The sequence below is a fragment of the Oxyura jamaicensis genome, chromosome 10, assembly GCF_011077185.1.
Source record: "Oxyura jamaicensis isolate SHBP4307 breed ruddy duck chromosome 10, BPBGC_Ojam_1.0, whole genome shotgun sequence".
Taxonomy (NCBI): Eukaryota; Metazoa; Chordata; class Aves; order Anseriformes; family Anatidae; genus Oxyura; species Oxyura jamaicensis.
This window is the reverse complement of record NC_048902.1, coordinates 11,780,577-11,803,621: the sequence shown is the minus strand read 5'-3', so window position 1 is coordinate 11,803,621 and position 23,045 is coordinate 11,780,577. Positions and strand designations below refer to the sequence as shown.

General features: G+C 38.7%; 1 protein-coding gene across 3 annotated transcripts; it reads right to left on the bottom strand.

Annotated features, from left to right (window-relative positions):
- Positions 1-308: 308 nt before the first annotated feature.
- Positions 309-21,394, bottom strand: TM6SF1 (transmembrane 6 superfamily member 1). Of its 3 annotated transcripts, XM_035336297.1 has the most exons (10): positions 21,009-21,387; positions 18,873-18,976; positions 17,774-17,871; positions 16,689-16,792; positions 15,772-15,854; positions 14,279-14,400; positions 9,555-9,659; positions 7,191-7,283; positions 6,069-6,188; positions 309-687 (listed from the first exon to the last, which is right to left on the bottom strand). In XM_035336297.1, exons 1-10 carry the CDS (start codon positions 21,098-21,100, stop codon positions 496-498), a joined length of 1,113 nt encoding a protein of 370 aa, XP_035192188.1. In that variant the 5' UTR covers positions 21,101-21,387; the 3' UTR covers positions 309-495. The 3 variants fall into 3 exon arrangements, with proteins under 3 accessions (XP_035192188.1, XP_035192189.1, XP_035192190.1); XM_035336298.1 differs by lacking the exon at positions 7,191-7,283 and having other exon boundaries at positions 21,009-21,391; XM_035336299.1 differs by lacking the exons at positions 309-687; positions 7,191-7,283; positions 9,555-9,659; positions 14,279-14,400 and having other exon boundaries at positions 6,103-6,188; positions 21,009-21,394.
- Between the last annotated feature and the right edge of the window lie 1,651 nt (positions 21,395-23,045).

Sequence of the window (23,045 nt, the reverse complement as noted above, 5' to 3'; positions counted from 1 at the left end):
TTAAAAGATTTCTTGGGATTTTTAATAAGGCTGACCCACAAGACATACTTTTTGACAAATAAAACGTGTGCATGTTACAGAGTTATGTATGTTAATTTTTGACATTTCAAAATCTTGACCTTCATGTTCTACAGTAGCTTTGCATAGGGATTGCTAACACTGATAGTATGTGGAGGCAAAACATTGACATCATTGCTATTTAACTCCATGCAGGATTTCTGAAGATGTCAAGGAAGCTTACTTAAAAATGCATGAACTATATGTGAACTACCAACCCCACCACAGCGTTAAGTCAAAATGTTGAGAGGTGATATTGAAGGCAGTTGTCTTTATTTTCCCTTTTTGAGTAGGATAAACAAAACAGACCATGCATGTTTACACAATTGTGCGATTTTACACATCTTACACATGTCATTTGGGTTCCATCTGAGCAGTTCAGTTACTTCCAAGCCCAATTATATACACAGCCAGAAAAAGGAGCTGAAAACTGTCGTGCTATTCTGTTTTTTCTTCTTGTTTTGTTTTCATAAAAAACTCTGGCATGTTGACACACCTGTAAGCCAACAGCTGGGGAAGAATCCCATACATTATGTTCAATATCAGAAAAAACTGTTTTGTTTCTTCAGGGACTCTGTAGATGTAAGGAGTTCGAGCATGAAGAGAAGCACCAATATGGGAAAATTGAGCCTGTGGTGTGTATATAACGTATATATTAAAAAAAAAGGTAAAGTTGATGTATATTTTGGAAAGACAGCATAATCTGCATGCAAGTATGCATCTCCAGTGACATTTTCCAAGCCAACCCATTTATTCCTGAATTTTTTCATACTTTTGCACAGCAGTAAACAAAAACAAAAATAAAATCTGAACTAAGGTCATTCATATCTTGGTACAAGAGCCGTAAATGGAACTGTCAGTGTCACAGTAGGAGTACTTTATGTGCATGGTGGCACTGATCTTTACATCAGGTGTAGGGTTTCAACCTTGGCTTATGGCTGATTATTCATGCAACAGGGCCCATGATCCTTCCCCAGGCAGATGGCCACTGGAGCTCACTCACTGTACAGGTCTGCACTGCTAAGTCTCAGCCCAGAAGGGGGGTAGGACTTGAACACATCTACCTAGGAACACTGTTTTGGCATCAACGGTAAGCAGACAGATGCTGACTCTAAATAAAGTCAGAAAATAAAAACTTGGAAGCTACGTTAGTTTCTTTTCTGTTTGTTTTGGTTTGGGTGTTTGTTTAACTCTTAAGCCCAGTCTTACACATACAAATCCCAGAACTCCTGATGATTTCAGAAAATGTTGGTAAAATTTGGCCTTTGGGCTGGGGGTGGTTCTGAGGTATAGGTTACGTTTACGGTGAAGGTTATATGCAAAGGCAGGCTTGCTGAGCTGAAGCATATTTTTAGCATAAACAAACATTTAAAGATAGAAGTGTCAGGATAGTTGCTGTCTTTTGTCTCCATCTGTTACCTGCTATTTCAAGCAACAGCTCGTTCACATTAACTATCATGTGTCCAATTTTATTTATTTAGTTAGTTTGCAGTGGGGGAGATCTGAGAAGATAAACATCAATTTGATCTTAAGCAGAGCAGGAGAAAGGGACACCAGCATTTCAGTAACAGAGGAGTACGCTATGGCCAAATCACGCCCTCTGTTCTGGCTTCAGCAGGAGTTATTTTGGACTCACAGAGAACACAATTCTCTTCACAGTTAGAAAGTGAAACACAGTGCAGGTGTTGTAACACACACCCCTCTGGCAAAAGGTTAGGCTGAGACCATACTTCAAAACAGAAAAAGGAAATTGGTTTTCAGGAGATTATAACCACCTCCACTTAACAGGGAGCACTGATCTAGCAAACCGGAGTGAGGAAACAGGGTAATCAAAGAAATCAAACACAAACACACTTCAGCAGAGTGCCACTTAGCATGTTTCTGTAAATAGCTATTACACAGTAAACAGATGTTCATGGGCACACTATCAGCAGCCTTTTTATATCAGCTGAATAATTCAGCCATCTCCTGCAGCCCATTTGTTCTCACCTGTCTCAGATTGGGATCTGCCTTTGGCAGCTGGGTGCTCTCGCTCAGATACCTGCTGCCTTTCCTTTCCTTGGGAACTCAGTGCAAGCAGCCAGCACTTGGGAGCAGGGACCTCTGGTTATACAAGGTAATGGTTTCCTAAGAAAATACCCAGCTGCCACCACCAGGCTTTGTGTAGGAAGTTTGGGGCTGTCTAATGTTTACCTAAGAACTAAGACCCTCCCTGTGGTGTCTTTGAACTTCTGGGGTGCACAAAGTGCTGAGCTACGTGCTTTTTGTGGAGGGTTGCAAGGCTCTCTGCAGCTGTGGCCAGCCACGCGTCATAGCAAGTTGAAGAACCTTGTCAGAAAGAGCTGTAAGAGAGAGCTTCTGAGAGACCCAGAACTCCAAAGCCTCCTAGATGCCTTTGAAGATCTAAGCCTTATTTTTGTTGTATCTTACAAGAATTGTGGCGCATGAGTGAGTTATCAAAAGAAAAAGCAGAAACACTTGACTGTTACTGTTTATTCTATTTGTAGCCCATGAAGATTCTCACTGGCTGATGATGCACCATAAAATGAAGTTATTATTTACTAGACTTGTTTTTCTATATAATGTATTTTTCTTTTCATTACGAGGGAGGATATTTAGGTCTGTTAAAATCAGTTTTTATTTATTGAAATTTGATCTACCTTCACAGAACTGTTGTGTCTTTAACATATTTCCTTCCCATGAATGTAGTCAGCTTCTAGGGTTTTGTTTGTTGTCTTTTTGTTTGTTCCCCTTGCGGGTGGGGTGAGTGTGTTTTAAAGCAGGTCTCTCATGCACCAGTATCTTAATCCTGTTCTTCTTTCAAGTGCCAGGCAGACTCCTACCAAATCCATAATTTCTAGAAAGGTAAGAGCTGGTGGTCATCCCAGATCACTGTGCCTATTGTGCACTAGGTTGGTGTTTCAGTAAGCGAGAACAACCTTGAGCCTGCTCCGTTACTTTGCTGTGATCTGACCCTCTCAGTGACTAAGCTTTCTGTTACTGAACCTTCTTTAAGTGGAGAATTTTGAGAATCAAAACCCCAAACCTTGGCTGAGAAATCAACCAGATAAGATTCAGCAGGTTAACTTCTCAGCTAGCCTTATCTGAGTCCTTCACTGACCTCAAAGCCTCGACCATTCTGCTCATGAGGCCATTCCACAGCAACTGGAAGGTGCCTGGTGCTGGATGTGGCGCTGCTCAACTTGACAGCTGCACTTTGCATACGCCTAGTACTCATTAAGTTTCTTGTTTGTATGAAATAATGGAGATTTTTTTTTTTGTTTGGCATTTTTTTTGTTTTAACAATATTTTTTGCTGGTAGACTAATCACAGTAATTGCTACCCTGCAATCAAGAAAGTCCTCCAGCCAGAGAAAAAGAGCCTGGAAAAAACAGTTAGGGGTCTTTACTCTGTGCCTTCTCTCTTTGTCTGATTAAAGTCAGAAAAATTCATAACTAATTTTGTAAGGGTTTGGACTGGGTCTTACGAGCTTAAGGAAAGACGACAAATGGAGTGGGAAGACAGTAACCTAGAGAAATATGTTCCTTGGGTTTAGGCTCTCTTGTAGATCAGAGGCACTGCAGGAACTAGTCACCAAAAATTGCAGGATTAAGGAAAACACTTATGTGGAGAAAGAGTAAAGAAAAACTTCCTGTATCTCAGCGGGGAAGAAGGCTGTGGGAGAGCTGGTGAGACAGAAGGGTTTGTGGGTAGCAGGGGCATGGCTCTTAATTACTTCTCATGTGGCTCACTTGCATAGGTGAAATGCCAATTTTATCAAGTTCACAGAGGCTCCTTGAACTCTTCCTTATAATCGAACCTCCTGGTACTTCAGTCATGTGACAGTTAAAGAGCTCTTCCTGCAGCTTCAGAAAGTCTGAGAAGAGTCACAACCTGTTCTTGGAGTCTGAATGTCAGTAACCAAATAATTCAAGCTGAGAGCTATGTGTAATTCTGGAAACAATAAATAGAGCAGAGTATTTCTTATTGTGTATGAAGGGCTAGGCACTTACAAAGGATTTGGATGCATCACATGCCATTTTCAGACTTGTTTTTGCAAAAACAAAAGTGTGTATTTCATAATGATAGAAATAAAAACTAAAATCCCCAAATCCCCCATCTGTAGGAGCAGTGTTTATTCCAAAGGGTCAATGCTCCATTTTCATCTTCAGATGTTTACCTTTTTTGCACCTTTGCTCATAGCAGAAAGCAAAATGTGTTTCAGTACTACATTTATTGCAATTATCAATTGCAACTGTTTTGACAGAAGACAAACCTGGAAATGTGTTTTGTGCTTCAAAGTAACAACAACAAAACACCTTTAGAAAAGAGCCCTCAAACCACTGTCACATGTTTTTATTCCTGAGTTGCACAAAGGCAAATCAAGTAAATCATTCTCAGTTGTGGGATGACTGAAGTTAATTGTGCAGTACATTACAGTCAAAACTACAAAAACTATACAAAAATGTCTTTTAATTGGGATAAAATTAATTAGGGGGAGTGTGCAATATACAGTTCACTTAATCAATTAGCTTCTGTCAACCTACAGAACTTGTGCTTGTGCCTAGGATAAGCTTCAAAGATGAAAATGGGAAATTCTGAGTATAAAGTGCCATTTAAAAAAAAAAAAAAAAAAAAAAGCATATATTATGAGAAACATTTGTTTCTCATAAACAATCTTGTTGAAACACCTCCAATCTCTGGGGGTGGAGGGTCTGAGATTTTGGTGAATTCATACGGTTGTGACAGTCAGCACACTTTGACTTCTGGTTTATTTCACAAAGTGCTAGATAATCCTTGAAGGAGCAGTTTCTTTCCTTACTGCCTGGGGAATTCATGAAACCTGAGTAATCTGTCAGTAGAGAGAGGTTCCTGACATTGACTTGCCTACTTTAGCTACCTTGTGCTTTTTTTAGATTAGATTTGGGCCGAACACAGTTGTATAACATTTATGATACCTTTGAGCATCTAAAATTCTTCAGCAATGTTTGCCAGATTCTGTTTTGATACAATTTGGTGATTCAAGATCCTCTATAATTTAAAAATAAATAAATAAATCTCTGTGATCGTTAATCCAGTTAAGCTGGATTATGTTTTGTATCCATGAATGTTATCTCATGCATAGGGAACAAAGTATTGGTTTGTGTTTGTCTAATGGCAATACCTGAACTACCTTTATTGCCATGTCCCTATGTTCTCATCATTCTTACAGGATTATGTGTGTATTTTCTGCATTGTCTGAGTACTCAGCACATTTCACACCTGACATACGGTACAAGTCAATTACTTGTCACAGTCTCAACTGTTCAGTGTTTATCTATGTGACATGAGAGGTAGTTTACTAGTGCTTGTCAACTTTTTGTTGCTGTTTTGGTCAGTGTTCTTATAACCATCAGCACCATCTAGTAATTAACTAGAGCTGTTTAAGAGAATCAGAACAGAATGAGTTAGGTGTGATCATGGGTATGTCTTTGGCAACAGAAGCGTGTCTTAATGTTACTGCGGCTTGTGGACCAGAAGGTTCCCAGAGTTACATCAGCATCCTCAACTGATAATATCCCTTTTGTGTGACTGTTAGATTCTTGTTCCTTTTGTTTGTTTGTTTTGATGTTGTTGTTTTTTCAAATCACCTAGCTGGCCAGCACATATTATGGAAACATTATATTTTGTTTGTTGTTGTTTTTTCTTCATGTGATCCACTATTCAGCTTTGAAACAGACTTCCTTCATGGTCTCAGCTAAAGGATTAATGGCATTTAATAAGGTTTAAATGAGTCCAATGAAAAGATACTGCAGAAAGAGAAAAGTCTACTAAAGCAAGAATGCAGCCTGATAAAAAACAAGTTTGATTCTCCACTCCCTTAAATTAGTTCTTCACAGATCTAAAAGGTGATCTGTGTTACAATGGTGTAAAACCAGCATGGCAAGATCAAGTTCTGGTCCCCTTACTCATTCCATAGTTCTCTACTTATTAACCAGTAATTCAAGAGTAAACATTTTATGAAGAAATACCTGAGCTAGTCCTCCAGCATGTATAAGGGTTAAATCAGGCATCCAGGAACAACCAGGTACCAGTAGGCCATACAGAGCAATCACATAGTATGGCACAGAGTAGAACATGTATGCCAGCATCTGCATGTTAAACACAAATATTAGTTGCTTTGCAATATCTGGGAGATGCATTTAAAAATTAGCCAGGTGCTGACTGAAGATTTGAGATTATTCACAACTACACTCCTTGGAGCAATGATTCTGCGGCATTTCTGTAGCTATAACCTTTTTGTGAGAAGGGTTTCACACATGGATGCTGTTGACCGGATCTAGCTACCCTAAGGCCTCCACTAGTATTGATGGCTGTTATCTCTTTGCCTGTCCCAAATCCTCTTTGTCCCAGGGCATATTTTCCTTCCTCCTACTGCTTACCATCTTGGGGCCAATCTAATAAGCATGGCTTGACCTAACTCATTATCCAATGTAATATGGGTGTCCATTTCTCAAGCTCCATGGTGCTTTCAGTTTTGCAATATGAGATATACCCAAGCCACCCCCTTTCCCAGAAAGAACAAGTCATTGTCCCACTAGTGAATCCTCTTATCTCATCAGGCCCTGCCCCTATGCAGTAGCCAGGGTTGCAAAAGAATGGCAACCTTGCAAATATTAGATAACTAAAGGAAAACATTTCCTTCTCTGTAATGTTTATGTAAATAGGGTTTGTAAGAAGCATCCTGCCTCAAGGAGTGTCACTGGTGACAGAAGCACAACGCGAGTTTAAGGAGTCTAGTCGTACTGCACTCCTTGCTCCATTATTCCAGACTGAAAGTCTGCTTTACCCATCTAAGGAAGGCAATTATTCTAAAAATCATGCGGATCGATTTCATGGAATATATTAATAGAATCCTCAGTAATTAGGATGTGTAACTCCAGGTAACTGATTTGGATTAAAGTTAAACTTATCACCATGAAGAGTTGGTACCCTGTAAGGCTATTTAGTGGGTAATATGAAATTCTGGTTAACTTGCCATGAACAAATACTTCCCTTATTGATGTTGTCATCTATGGCAACCCATGGCTTCATCTTTGCACCAGGTAACAAATCACTTCATAACACTCTATGCTTCACAGTCAATGCTTTACCTGAAGCTTAGGATAGGCAGCAGGATCTTTTATATAAGGCTCGTGAAGTTGAATATATAGCCGGCAGAGTTCAGCAGGGCAATCCAGAGCAATCTATGAAGAATTTTTAAAACTTCCCGTGAACAAAATTTTCTCTAAAATGAGCTAACCTGATACCTGTTACCAGCCCTAGCTATTCAGTAGTGCTCTGCAGCACTGATACACAGGAGGCTTGGTGAAAACCTATTGCAAAGGTGATCCATTTGATCACTAATGTAAAAACAAAACAGAAAGGCTGAAAGGCAGCCTCTTCTCAGTTGCTGCTCAGAGGGGATGCAAGGAAATGCTAACAGCCTTCTTCAAAAATTCTGACTGGAAAAGAATTCAGTCAGTTGACTATGCAGTAGTAAAAACTATAATTACTCTTGATTTGGCCTGATAACCAGACTTTGATAGCAGGAAATAAGCTTTTGAATGGAAAATTGTTCAAACAGTGGTAGCTTCAGGTTAAGCACCTAAGTTTAGGATAGCAAGCTATGGATCTAAGAAAAGAGTTGGCTATCCAAGAAAAGAGTTGCACTGTGGAAAAGTAGCAATGGAGAGCGATGCAGATTCCAAAGACAGGTGTTTTTTAAAAATAATTGCAATGACTTCTAAAAGGGGGTAGCAGAGGAGAGATAATTGGATTTTATATTCCCAAAGAGAGAACGAAGTTCCCCATAAACATGAAAAGGCCCAGTTCCAAAAGCAGTTACTTTTTTATATCAGGAGTTTTAAGGACTACTATGAAAATACTATTCCAAAATGAGTAAGCAGTTTGTATCACCAGCTGTCACACTAAATGTTTGTAGCAAGGCATTGTTAATGCCCATTTAATAGCAGGGCTGAACATCGCTTCGCAAAACTGAATTTCATGCGCATTTGTTGTGTGACTTTGAGGAGGAAATACAAAGATTTACCTATTCCTCCCTGTTGTTTTCCAACATGTGCACCCAGATCTTTTTGGATGCACTCTAAAAGATCATGTTTCATTAGCCTTTTCACAAAATCATGGTTACTGCAGCTTACACAGAGATGTTCAGTTAATCTTTCTCTGTATGTAGAAGTGAGGCCAGTAAACATTTCCTGCTTTGGTAATGGAAATATGTAAGGAAATCACCACACATCTAGGCGAAAGAAAAATAATAATAATAATCCCAATTCCTCTGAGAAATGAAGTGGGGCTGCAGAATAAGTTAGATGTCAGAGCATAAGATAACGATTCCCACAGCAAAAGTGCAGGTAAAAAGCTGATTAACCTGCGTGAGTGGTGCTCTGAAGTAGCACAATCTGTAACGAATTAAGTGGTTTGCAACAAGTTACGAGGAAAAAGAAAGATTTTTGTTGAGAAGCTAGTTATTAGAGAAACAGAAGAAAATGAGAGTAATGTGAGGAGCAGAACTACAATAGGGCAATCTGCATTAGGTGAATAAAATATTGCTACAGATAATTATCACATGTTACTTGAATCATTCCAGACTGGATCAGATCTACAAATCAAACAGGCAGCCAGTTGTCTAAAACACCTAAACATCTGAGCTCTGATCGCTGGATGATATGCAGCTTCCCTTCTGCTTAAGAAGAAAATGCTGTACAGCTGACAGAGGACTAGATTTACCTACTACTGGATTTATCTGCTTCAACAAGCATTTTTGATAGTGACTCATGACTCATTCCCTCCGAAATTTTAATATAATCACCTGTGCATAAAAAGCAAACATAAGAACAAAATCATTCTAGCTAAGTAGAAACAAGGTGGCTTGTTCAGGTACCATGGATAAATCCTCTTTTTTTTTTTTTTTTTTTTTTTTTTGTTGTTGTGTTTGGTTTGGTTTGGTTTTGGTTTTTTTCCCTCTCCAGGTGGAAAACTTCTCCTTTCTCTCATGCAGTGTTAGTTAGTTTTGTTTCCTAATTTTAACTATGTTATCTCTGTTTAGAAAAACACAAATGCAAACTGAATTTAGCTGGTTTGCTTCCATATTCTTGGACAAAAGTTCAACAGCAGACCAATGAAAGCAATATTTAGGCCCCAGGGGTTGCTATTTGCTCTTGTAATTGTGTACCAAATTTCTTCTGAAAGCCAGCCTTTACGTATAGAAAAATGGAGAAGCAAAGCACCAGTAATTATTCTAAATATCAATTCATCCTGTACATAAAATAAATATATATGTAGTTATATATTCATATATAAAGGCCTATTCCAACATGGAAAATTAAAGGATTTCCCTTGACTGAAATATACATATCTTTTTGCCACAAAGTTGCTACAAGATCTGAGTTAGGAAAACAAATTTTAAATTTTCTCTGAAAAATAGAGGCAAGAATATTAAATTATCTTCAACTTACCATGCCCCTAAATATGCAAAACCCCATTGCTAGAATGAGGTATGCAGCTAACATTAAATCTATTGGTCGTCTTAAGAGTCCTTTCTTCTGCACTTCCTGAACCACCTGCAATACAGAATGTGTTTAGTAAATCCCAGTTCTGCATAACATGGATTTAACCTCAGCTTAGTCACTACAAAAAGGTTCAAGTGGTAAAAACATCATGACAGAAGCAGTTCTCAGTTATGTTACCTTTTTCCCACTGACTTCAGGGACTGAAAGATTTCTCCATCTAAAAAGATGACTTTGGTCTTTATAGTACGCAGTCAGGAAAATTAGTCTGAATAAACTCTAGAAATGGATGGATTCAGCTGAAGCCATTTCAATATGGATTAGTTTACTTTCAAAGCAACTTAACACTACTGTAACTCTGAAATGTCAGGCTTCAAAGCGGTATAACTAACTTCCTTTAAAGCTGCATCTATTGTTAGTTTAAATGAATTCATGTTCCTGAATGTCTGTCTGTAGAAAAGCTTTGGAAATGTGGGTTTATTTATCTCAAGCATTTGAAGTTGTATCCAATATACTTTAGAAGGACTGTTTGGAGGGACAGTAAAATGAGGGCTCATCATTATTGACAGTGGTCAATGCTAATTTTCAGCAGCCTGTGCTACTATTAAAATTAATGGAACAGGGATAAAATAAAAGCTTTTCTGTGGCTAACAGAGGTCTCCGCTGACTTCAGTGAGCAAATAACCTATCCTAATGTGTAATGCAGAAACAGCAAATTAAGAGAGTTTGTAGAGCACATGGGGGGGGGGGGGGGGGCAATCATTCTTTAATTGCTGTGTACCATGGATTCCTCTGGCAGGCACTGAAGCACTTATGGGTCTGATCTGTTCTGTGCCTTCTTTCCTCAGAACAGGAATCCCCCTGCAGGACCAAGTGTGCAGATGTGAGGTGATCAGACTGTAGGGTAACAAAGGCCATGAAGATATCTAACAGGAAGCATGGCTTAGAGGAAGCAAAGTAATTGCTTTGTCTACATGATCAAACTTACTAGACCCATGGAAATAATTCTAGGTACACTTTCAGCACTGTATTCACAGACAAAATTATAGGCACATCAGAATACCTTTCTGTAGTTTAGAGGGAAAACTTCCTCATTTATACGTGTTACTCATTTCCTCTTCCTTTTTATTAGCCATGTGTTGGCATGCACACAGCAAAAGAAAAAACTGATCTCCTTCCTGTCATATACTTGTGGATTGTCTCCAAAAGCACAAAACAATAATTAGGATGTAGAGGCAAAGTTAAAAGCACTTAAGATCATAATAAAGTCACTGAAGCAAGAGAAACACTCTGCAAGCACAATTTCTGAGTAAGAACTGTACGATCTGCATTGTAGCTTAATAAAAATAAGGTTTTTATACACACAGATAATCCTTTTCATAAAATTATTTCTGAAATATTTCTTTCAGAAAACCATCTGTTACTTCACAGTATTTAAAGTGCTAATGTAACAAAATTCATAATATTACCTGCAAGTTACATATATTTTTCTAATATTATTCCTATGAAAGACAAACAGTTTCATTGCTTCTGAGTTGCAAGTCATTATCAGATACAGACCACATAAGGATATTGGAAAATTTGGGGGTTGATATATTTTCTTTCCACTTTGTCCAAGTTTGAAGCACATATTTATTTCTACATACATATATGCATCAGTCCGTCTTGTCAAAAGGTATATTAAACGAATGTCCATATTTACCATGACCACAAAACTACAATATAACTTTGTATTTAGAGGTTTCAGAGACAAAGCCAATGTAATAGTAGAAACAAAATTTGGTGTAGTACTAGTTTGTGAAATTGCCAAGCCGTTTGGCAACTTATACCTTTTTCTCTCTGTGTACACTAAACAAAATGAAAATGCAAAGCTTTAAAAAAAAGAAAAAAAAGAATTGGGAAGACAACAGGCACTTTACTGTCAGACCTTGGCTGCATAGTAATTTTGCCTTACACTCCTTTTTACATGGCAAAGTCACTTCAGTACATTCTAAGATGAGTTATGTGCTAAGTACAGTGGCTGAGTAGAGAGAACCTGCTACAGGTTTCCCCTTTATTGAAAGCCATGTTGACCTCTGCACAGATCTTGCCAATCCTGCTGTTTCTTTTGTTTAGTAAGGAAGTGTGTAGGTACACTTAGCATTTTCTCTCACTTCCAGGGAGAAGCTATTTTCCATAACTTCTAAGAGGCTCCTTACATGGTCAGATTTAAAAAGCAGGGATAATAATGTGTGCTGTCCAAGAAGTCAGTCCCTTCAGAATTCATGTGCAAAACTGTATTTATGCTTACTGTTTTTTTTGTTTGTTTTGTTTGTTTTGTTTTGTTTTTGTTTTTTAATGAAGTTTAAAATACCTTAAACTGTTTCTTGAGCTGTTGTAGATAAATCTGCTGGGCTTTGTAAAACACTGTAGCACAGCTTGCTTTGATTCAAAACGAGGACATATGAGGATATAACTCCATTCCTTTACTATGCATCCACTTCCATTAGAAAACACCTTAAACTTGATCATCTCCTCTCTGTCAATTTTGTTGTTGTTGTTTTTAACTAAACAGTTTATAATAACATTATAGTGATGACTATTCTGGCCAACAGAATATACATTACATCTCTTGCTTTCATTTAAGTATTTTTCTACAACGCTTAAAGGCATTAGTATGTTTACTTCCTAAATCTGTTAATACTGACTCAGAATAAAGATAGGTTTTAAAAAAAAGTTCAATTTTTCAGCTAATTGCAGATTTTCTTTTGAAAGAGAACTAACTATTTTCAGGATTTATAATGATTATTTAAACTGATTAGTAGCACTACACACAATTATTTCCTGGAAACAATATTTAACATAGAATTTTGATAATTTTATTTAAAAAATAAAAATCATTAATAGCCCTGTTATGGTTTAAAGGTATTCTAATTTTTACTGTTATTGGACCCAGGTATAAATTCTCAGCTCCAATCATTTGATGTAGAGCATAAATTAGCTGTGAAGATAAAATTTGAGTTCTAAAAAAGAAATGACTGAACAAGGCTGGGTGGCCCCAGTGAAAGGAATCAAGACTTTTTTTTTTAATGGCCTTCTATAGAAAGGAAGATTAGGTTTACAAGAAAGGATTTACTTAAAAGTACAATGTCAAACTTCCAGGTCACCAGCTTCTTATTCACCGTCTTTTTGAAATAAAATTTTAAAACTATATTTCTCTGGAATATATACCAAAGTAAAATATCAAACCTAGTTAAGTGGTTTAACTCCTCATGAGCACAGGAGACATGGCTATATTTCAGCAAATAAGCAGTCCATTACATTTTCTAAAGTAGCAGTTCCTGTGGTGTTTTCTATACGAGGAAGACGAACTGAAACCTTGACCCATCCTCCATGCAAAGAATGTTCTCACTAATACATACGGCAAAAATCATCACTACCACCTCTAACTATGCTTAACCTCTCTACCTTAATGACTCTATCAGACATGTTTCTGGTCCATAATTACTGACGACTTTAAATAAATCAGCTCAAATTTCCATGGGATGGGATGCATTTTTCCAAAAAATATGCAGGAGGGTAGAAGAGTGTTTGCTACCTGAAATCTCCTCTCATTTGCTTTTAATGGGGATTTGCTCTAAAAGATCTGATTCTGTAGCATGTCTTCAAACATCAGAAGGTATGAGCATCCATCTATGCTCCTCTTTCCTACTTCAGAGTCACGAATGAATGGATGGCTGAACATTGTCTTTCATACACTTCTGGGAATATTTTTCAGTGCATTGTCTGTTGTTATTCTGTGTCATAGAACATGCCCCTTGCACACTAGCTGCATATTAGCCTTGGAATAGAAACTGTCCTTCATCAGGGTCTTTATTTTCAGTTCTAGAATAAACCTGACTGGGACTCAGGAGCTCTTGCGATGCAAAAATATTAATTAATCATATTACAGCTGATATGGTATGCTGTGGCAATAAACTGGCTTGCTTATGGCAACAAAGTGTTAAATATCTGTTCTGTGCTTTGTACTGCAGGGTTGTTTTTTTTAAAAAAAAAAAAAAAAAACACTTTTTTTACATGTTTTATAAATATAAAACGGTGCATAAGCCACTGTTGCATTGGTTTTGCTTGCTCAGTTGATCTTATTTCAGCCCAACTATTAAATTCAAAGCAAACAGCTTAAACAGTTTGTAAATAAGCATTTTCTTACAATTTTTATACGTAAAAAATGCGTAAACAATTTTCCTAACAACATGCTAATGTCTTACCTCTAAAATCTAATATTGCAGAATACACAAAAAGAAATGTTTTAACTACATGAAATCTGTAGTCATCTGCAAAAGGTTACTTTCCTGCAGAGCTTCTATAAGGATTGTGTGGTGTTTTATGAAGCTGGAATATGTTAATTTTTCAATCAGTTAAGGTTGGAAAAAAATAGAAGAAGGCCACAAGATTAGTTCTAGAAATGAGTCCTTTGCTCTAAACATGAGAAAATTCTGTTATTCCCTTATCCCACCATAATGAAATGTTCTTGTAGTACAGGTATTTTTACTGTGTCTACACACCCTGGCAGCAATTGTCATAACAGTGAACAGTTACAAAGCATTCCACTCTCACCTATAAAACTCAGTAGGAACATTAAGCATATTTTAGTTTTCCTAACAGTAGCCAACACTTAAATACAACAATTTTACCTTGACTGGAGTGTCATGAGTCACCGAAGGTTGGTTATAAATTCGGAACCCAGCCCATATAGGAAGGCAAATATATGGTAGGCTTAAGAAAAAGGCAGGACACACTTTTGTTCCGTACTTTCCTGTTAAAAATAAAAATAATTTTAAAAAATCATAAGATGTATGAAAAAATTGTAAGTTGTTTTGTAGTGGAGTTAAAAAAAATCCTATGTAATATCATAGCTGCTTCAGGATTGATAGTGTTATGATAAAATGTTAGAAATGGCTGCCAAAGCAACACAATTCTTGTTAAAAATCATGTACCCAATAGTGTTAGTCCCAGATGAGACAAACTATCAGACAGGGAGGCAATTCAGAAATCTGCTTTCTTTTGAGGGACCTGGAAACCACCTCAGTCACTCTACACTGCTTCAAATAGAGATGGTATTTTGGAGGGAGAAAAAAATAATAAATGGATTTGTCTAATATTTTTAAGATCTGGTATTACATTTGTTTTCCAAAGTCCTGATTTCTCCTACAGGCCTGTACTAATACTTATGGACAAAATATAAGTAGAGACTTATCCTCAGCCAGGGTAAATCAGGAAAACTGTGTCTTTTCACTAGCTGTTCTCTATGTCAGAAAGGAAAAGAGATGGCGTGCTCTTGAAAACAAGTTTCTTGGCCTTCCCCACAGGAAAGAGGAAGAGAGAGCCTGCAGATTTACTGTGACAGTCTTCTCTGTGGTGTATGTATTTCTACAAAAGAAGACACTGGACTGGTTCCAGACTGCACCATGAACTGTCAGAAAAAGTTCTACCATACTGAGCTTTTTTAAAGTTGACAGTAGGATTTGGAGGCAAGAACATATTTTCAGTTGCATCCTGGTCAACTTTGCATCAACTTAAGCTTCTTAAATAAGGAAATCTTTAACTGGAGGTGGGACAGAGGCAAGGTGGACATTCCTAAAGGACCAGCTGTCAGAAAGACATCATGTAAATTCTTAATTTACAATTCTCAACCTCTAGGAGCACAGCTATACACTGATTTATCACAGAAATTTGGGAGCGTTAAATTATTTTGAAAATAAATTAACTTCCAGATTTCACTTTTAAAGGTGATTTGGATTTCTCTTAAGCTGCTTGAAGGACAGACTATTAAGCAATTTACTAATTTTATACAAAATAAGATTATATTTTTACTAGGAGACAGTTATTGTCTTATTGGTCAAATTAAACCTACTTTGGATGAAAGCATTATGGGCATAGCAAAATATACTTTTTTTTTTTTAACCTTGAGACTCTAAATCAAAAGGATTTCTTTTCCTAGTGTCCATCTTTCCCTCCTCATATTTAAATTTTGAAACATCTTGCCTCTGCTTACCCATATTCTGAAATTCCTCTTTTACTTTATTCCAGAAAGGAACCAATACTGCTGTAAAATACAGATAGACCTTTGCTGAATTTTGAAAGTGTTTCACAGGAAAAAATGTAGTCATATAAATTATGTCCTTACCCACAATGTTTCCAGGCATAAAGACAATGATGCTCATGATAATGGAACCCAGCCAGTAGAGGCCAATGGATCTATAGCTTTGTCTGTTAAAAAATAATAATAATAATAACAAAATTATTGCACTCTCCTTAAAAATCCACTACACCAAATTACCCTCAAATATTTTCCTGATTGTCAGGGTTGTATCTTAGTAAGCAAATGTTTTAAAATCTGCATCACAAGACAACAGCAGATTATTATTCTGAGGTGAGGACTTGGAAAAATTCTACATTCCTGTCTGGGAAGGTTATCATATGAACCTTAGTTATTTGCCATTATGTTTCTCTCATTGAAAGGCTGACTGCATGATTTTGCATGTCATATGTTGTACAAGACTATAAAATTAGTAATTAGTTTGATTCCTGTAGTGCTTCTATTACCAAAGGGTACGTTAGCCTCTGGAATTTAAGTACTTGTCTTCTCAAACTTTCTTCAACAGCAAAAAAGATAAGAACTTGTGGAAAGAGCCACTGCCTTGCAAATTGTGTGATTCTGTCTAAAATAGAGATCATCATAATGCTAAATAATAAAGTAGTCCTATCATACACATGTTATGGGAGAAGGGAGTATCACATGGTTTTAATGTGCGTCGTCTTTAAGTTTTCATTTTAACTAACACAACGCATGCAGGGCTATGCTCATGGTGAAGAAACGAGACTACTGTTCAGTGGATTTGTTGGTCTTATTCAGATGAGAGAAAGGGCAACTTTGAAAGGGTACAATTCCTAAAAATAAAGAAACTTCAGTAGTGTTGCTTTAGCCTACAACATAAAACAGTCCTGAAAGAAAAATTTAAATGCTGCATAGAAAAGAAACCCCATTATAGGTTATATGAGAATGCAAGCATATTAAAAGATACATTAATCAAAATGACTTACTCCCAAGCAATAGCTGCCACCATCAACAGATACATCAGATAGTGTGCTGAGCCATCCCAATAGCAGATCACATGGCCATAAGCAGTGTTCAGATATGGTTCACCCTACAGGGAAAAAAATATATATATATTAAAAACATAGTGATTTAAGAGACAATAATGAATAACCAATTTAAAAAAAAATAGCAGGAAACAATCTGAGAAAAGTAACTGATGATTTGTCACTCTAGTTTTTAACTATCAATAAACATGTCTCCAAGCACAAACCTAACTTAGACAGGACCAAGTATAATTAAATCAGTTATATACTTGCAAAACAGGGTGCAAGACGGAAGGGAAAACTCCTGAGTATGACTATCAGCCATTGTTCTGCTATATTATGGAACTATTACTTTTCTGTATTTTAACAATAAAAGCAATGAAGTAAAGATACATTTAACAAGTAACAAAGATACTCTGAGCAACCTAGAGATCAACAGGATAGAATTTGTTAATGATGACAACGTATAACCTTGTAGGGCCCAACTCATTTCACATTAAAGTTCATGGAATGTTTTCAATGACTTCAGTGACTTTCAAATCAAGCTCTTACTGAGCTATTTTTGGTGGATGTTGATATTCAGCAGCCAACAGATTCTGCTGACTAGATATCTGGCACCATCATTTTTTAACTCTACTGTAATTATACTTATTAAAGCGATCAGGCAAAAATAAAGGAACAATTATGTTTCCTTCTTGATAAAGCACTTAGATATAGCAACACTCATTCACTTTTGAGTGCTGACTATGGGTTTTTTTGCAAATGTATACGGTCCACATAATTACCACAGATGTTAATACAGAACAGTATTACTTCAACTGAATTACATAATGTTGGAGCTTGAAAGGGATGCTAATTTTCCAAATGAATCAGTGATTTCAAAAAAGGTTCAAAAGTTTTCTCCATAAAAATAATTGAACAGGTCAGTGACCAACTTCAGGAAGGTCCTGTTGCACGTGTAAATGGCTATTTTTCTGTGACAATACTGCAACAAGTTATTCATAGTAAAGATTTTATTTATACATGTAAGCCAAACAATTGTTTACCTCTCTCAAGTAATGGGTCATGAATCCATCGATAATTCCATCCTGTTCCAGTCCAATTATTAGATTCACTACACTGGTAAAGGCAAATACTGCATAAACTGTAATAAGATAAAGCAAAATAAATTTAAAAAAAAAAAAATCCCAAGTATTTAAAGACTTGAAATCAAGCAGTCACTTCACAGTCTGACAAATTCAGTCAAGCAGAGATCTATTGAACTAGATGAATCTACTTTGAGGCCATTTAACAGACATTTAACATGTAATATGACTTTCTCATGTAGCTTTTTTTTGTATTTTTTTTTTAACTATTAGTTAGGAATCAGGAAGCTTTTAGGAAGCTTTTCATAGAAATGTGAAATCCTGTAGAGCTGTAGGCACAGTCTCCATTAATCCCAATGGAAAATCATCATGTAAAGAAGGCACTGTGTAGGGTTTCAAAAATCTAAACCACATAATGTACACATCCTTGAATGTAACTATCTCAATAATCTCTTGAAAAAGGGAAAGGACAAAAAAAAAAAAAAAAAAAGATGAGAGGAAACATGACTTGCCATTTTTGAAGGTGAGCAATGCAAACTGCATTAGCCACTGCAGTCCATGGGAGACCTATTGGGCAAGGTAGCGAGTAACTCATTTGAGACAGGAAATTTATCTGTGTTAGGTTTATGTTATCTATTTCCTTTGACTTCTGCATGAATTGAGAGTTCCCAGCCTCACTCAGAACAATGCAGGACAGATGCCTAGAAGATGTAAGGAGGAGGAAGACTGGGGGCAAATACAGGTTGTTTGTATGCTGCTTTGCCTATGGCTCCACATTGCAAAATTTCCAACTTAGGCCAGCCAGAGGCACAACAGCAGTGTTTTGTTTTGTTTTGTTTTTTTCCCTTCTATGTTCTTGCTATAAGGTAATCTAAATTTAAGGTTTCCTTTGAAAAAGTAATGAATATCTGCACTCCTTTAAGGCAAAGTGTAAGTATAGATATGGATAGAATGGCTTCTGAAGCCATGCCTTAAATGTTCAATATGAAATAATCATCATACATTATCCTTTACAAAAATGAATACATTCTAATTTAGCTTCTGTGTTACAAAGACATACCATAAAACAGTGGGTCTTTTGGTGGTTTTCTTTTGACAAGAACACGAGCCAACAGAGCAATAAAAACCAGAACCAGAAATCCAACTGCAACAATTGACCAGGAACTGTAACAGTATTAAAAAGAAAGGTGATTTAAAAGAACGACAGAGACAAATGCACTTCTTCAGTTTTTCTTACTAGCTATCCTCAAATGACAGGCCCACTCTCACATATATGTACTCTTCAAGTAACTTCTAATACTGAAAAGGCTTGTTTTTAAAGTCTATTGCATATGCTGTCATAGTATTAATTTTGTAGTTTTGCAGAATGTGCATTTTTATGTATGATTGTCTAAAAACGGAAAATACAAAAATAGCCAGATAAACAACATATCCAGGAGTCTAGATTTGTCTGACTGAAATCAGTTTTCATACTGGTATCTGTAAAAAAAATAAACAAAGATGATGGAAAATTTAAAGGCCAATGAGACGTGAAAGTCACAAATGCAGAGATTTCAAGGCCAAAAGGGATCATTAGGGACATTTAGTCCAAACTCAGCAATAAATTAGCTACTCTAGAAAATACATATTTGCAAATAAAGGACATCAGTCTCATGGTCTCAGAGTAGCAGTGTGGAACACCTATAACAGATCTAATGTCTAGTTTTGGAAGTGCTCCCAAAGGTCCCTTGAGCCCTGTAAGGCCGGGTGGCTTGGGGTGGTTAAGAATCAGCTCTTTGGCAGTAGCACAGGTGGGCTCTGCAGAGAAGACCTGTTCTCTGAAGCTGTAGCTCTAATGCTAGTGTGTGAAATAGGTAGTGGAGGAAAGCACCGAAGTCTTCAGTACAAAGCAAAGTTGTCTTCTCCCCCACAAAAATGTGCGTTAAGAAAATGTTTGAAACTGGCTTGCATCTCTAAGGGTGTAAATTGTATCTAGTTCTATGTAAAACAGCCTATCCTCAGTCTTCACTTCTGTGCTTGTGCACAAGGGGAAAATATATATATACATATATATAAAAGAGGGAAAACTTAGGTAAACTCCAGAATCACAAGCTAAAAAATACTTGGCACGATTTTTTACAGAGTACCTCTCTATGTCTAAGTATCAAGAAAACAAGCTATGTACAAACAAATAATACTAACAGTGACAATTTCAGCCTTAGTGAAACTTTATTTTAAATTACTGGAAAAACTTTGCAAGATCCCCTATTTTGGGATATAGGCACACATACGTTCTCAGTCACGATGAGCAGTACTAGCCTGTTGATTTATCTCCTGGTTCGAATCTTTTGCTAGTCTGTTTTACCAGAGATGGGTTTCTTCTTGCCATTACAGCCGCTGATGATATTGCAGTGACTTTTCACTGCGGTTTGTCGATTTGAAACAAATATTGGCAATGAGTCAAGTAAGCCAGCATTTCTCTAACAGTGAGAAACAAACAAACAAACGAAAAAAGGTACCGGCCAGATGAAGGAAAATGAGGAAGGAACAGATGTAGCAAAGCCTTAGAAACACAAGCAATGTATTTTTATGCAATAACGTTGCAAAACACCCCGGTCTGTGAGACCACAAAATACTATACGAACCTTAAAGTACGTTGGGTTTTGTGTTTGTTTTGGTGTTTTGCTTTTTTTTTTTTCTCCACGAGAGAGAACATTTCTGTTCTAGGCGTGCGGTTTATCCTGGGATCCCCTGTTTTCGGGGGCAAACTGACGCTTTCAGCCAAAACCCGCACGTCTCCAGGGGGTGCCTGAAGCGTGCGGCTCTCAAGTTTGGCGAGGCGGGTGAGTCCTTCTTCTCGTTTTTAACCGGAGCTGGACTGTGACAGTGCCCCCGGAGCAGTCCGCGGGGCTCGGGGCGCCGTGAGGGTTTCCTCGGGGCGGCTTCGCTCCCGCCTCGCTCCCTCAGGTGAGGGCCGCGGGTCCCGCCTGAGGTGAGGCGGGGCCGAGCCGCTGTCCCCCCGTTCGCATCGCTCTCCTCCCGCCGCCTCTCTGCCCTCGCCTCGGGCTCTTCCATCGCCTCCCGCCGGCCCGACCCGGACCCTCCCCGTCCCCGCGGCCGCCGCTGACCTCTCCGAGCGCCGCCGCTAAAAATACCCGCCGGGCTCCCTCAGCCTTCCCCGCGGGCGGCAGCCGCCCCCCGGCCTCGCCCGGCTCACCTGCCGCTGGCCGCCAGGCAGTTGAAGAGGTACGTGACGGGGATGGCGGTGAGGGAGAGGACGAAGACGCCGGTGGCCGCCGAGGCGCTCATCCCCGCGGCCGGAGGCTGCCTCAGCGAGCGCCGCGCATGGTCCGCGCCGCCTCAGCGCCTCCCGCCCCGCCGAGGGCCAGGCTCCCGCGGCCCGCCGGGCTCTGCCCGCCGCTCGCCGCCCGCCCCATCGCCAGCCCGGGCTCCGAGGCGGGCCGCCCCCTCCCGCCCCGCTCGGGGAAGGTTAAATCCGCCTCAGAAACAGGAGCCGCCCGTTGTTTCCCCGGCGGCGGGCGGGCCTGACCCTCAGCCTCAGCCCGGCCGCCGCCGTCCCCTCAGCGCTGCCGGCTCGGCTGAGGGAGCCCCGTCGGATGGGGTCGAGCGGTGCGAGGCCGGGAGGAGCTGTGAGGCCGGGAGGAGCTGTGAGGCCGGGGAGAGCTTTGAAAAGTTCGGATTCCGAACTCATCTTTCCCGTTTAAGTTACGAGAAAGAAGAGAAATGAGGCCGTCAGCGCGTCTTCTGGCTTCCGAGTGTGTTTCGTACGGGAGAGTTAATGCCATAAACTGTCAGAGTGCAAACAAAGGTGGGGGGAGTCTGTGTGCGAGGCAGGCAGAAAGGAAAACCGCTATTCCTAGAATTCAGTGAACGTTTAAACACCGGGCATTTGCAGGAGAGAACGGGTGTCCTGTCCCACAGGGGGAAAAAACAGCAAATGTACTTCTGGCATGCCAGGCGAGCTCTATCTGGTAGAGATCGGACAGCACTAAAGGCGTTGTAAAAGCACTCATCTGCAACAAGCCACACGTTGCGGTCCCATCATGTGGAATTCGCCCAGGATTGAGGAGGAGGACAGCTAAGGTGGCTGGGGAGACGGCACCTGTCCATCAGGAGAAGGCTGAGGAGCTTGGCACACAAATGATCTCAGTAAATACTTGAGGAGTTAGCACCAGGGAGAGGAAAGAACTATTTAATTTGTAGGACAAAGCTGTGAAGAAACTTCCACAGCAGTTTTTGGAAACTGATTTTTAGCTATAAACACTTAAGGGTCTTCTAATTCTTTCACGACAAGAGTCGTGATTTAGAAAAAAATAATAATAATAAAAAAGTCAAGTCTTAAGATGTCATTTGGTAAGTTTAAGTTCAATAGACCAATTGATATGACTGCCTCTTAGAGAAAAGAACTTGATGACCCAGAACATATCTGTACTCTATGTATTATACACAAACTAGTTCTTGCATAGTTATTTCAAGTGAGAAAGGTCTAGAATCTGGCCATAGGAATATGAATAGGTTAAACCATGCTCAATCAAACTATCTGGTAAAAACATGATGCAACTCCTAAAAGTAATCTAGTTCACCCAAGTGTCAAAATTGCCATTGGATGAGTCAGGGCTAAATTTATCACCTCCAAATGCCTACCTTTCAATGCACAGCTGGTTTACTTCTCAAGCTTTCAAATGTATAGGTTGCTCATTTGTATGCAGCTGCCACAGAGCAGTCTCAAGATTCGTGTCTCAAACTTCTGGTGCCTGTGTCCATATAGCCAAATGCTATGTGGGAAACTTCTTCCTTACCACTCTGTCAGCATATTCCAGAGCTGATTTGCACTATGATTGTTTGTTGAGTCCTCTTTCAGCTTCTGAGTAGGAACTGTCAGGGCATTTTTTGTGGTAGACAAGCAGTGCCAGTAGAAGGGTTCACTGCTTAAATCTATTGTGTTGAGATCTATCAAATTTTGATTAAATAATAAACTATAAGCATCTCCAGGCAGAAAAGACCCCTAAAATACGGCATGTTTGAAGTGCTTTTTCAAAAGGGCATGTTATTTTCCTTACATTCTCATCTCTCATCCTGTGAACAAAGCACTACCAAGCCTTCCAGCTCCATTATTCCTTTCCATTTTGAACAGAGGAACACCCAAGTCCATCTGTAATTGTATTGAACATGTGATTTCTGCTATTCTTCCCTTTCCACTACAGAAATCTTTGTTTCTAGTAGCTACAGATAC

What these genes read in the sequence shown, in the direction of transcription:
- TM6SF1 (XM_035336297.1), bottom strand. Translation starts at nt 21,100, where the DNA reads ATGAGCGCCTCGGCGGCCACCGGCGTCTTCGTCCTCTCCCTCACCGCC. An exon ending in AAAAGACCCACTGTTTTATG is followed by an intron (nt 17,872 to 18,872) that starts GTATGTCTTTGT and finishes ATCTTATTACAG; the next exon opens with TTTATGCAGTATTTGCCTTT. An exon ending in GTGGCAGCTATTGCTTGGGA is followed by an intron (nt 15,855 to 16,688) that starts GTAAGTCATTTT and finishes ATTTTTTAACAG; the next exon opens with ACAAAGCTATAGATCCATTG.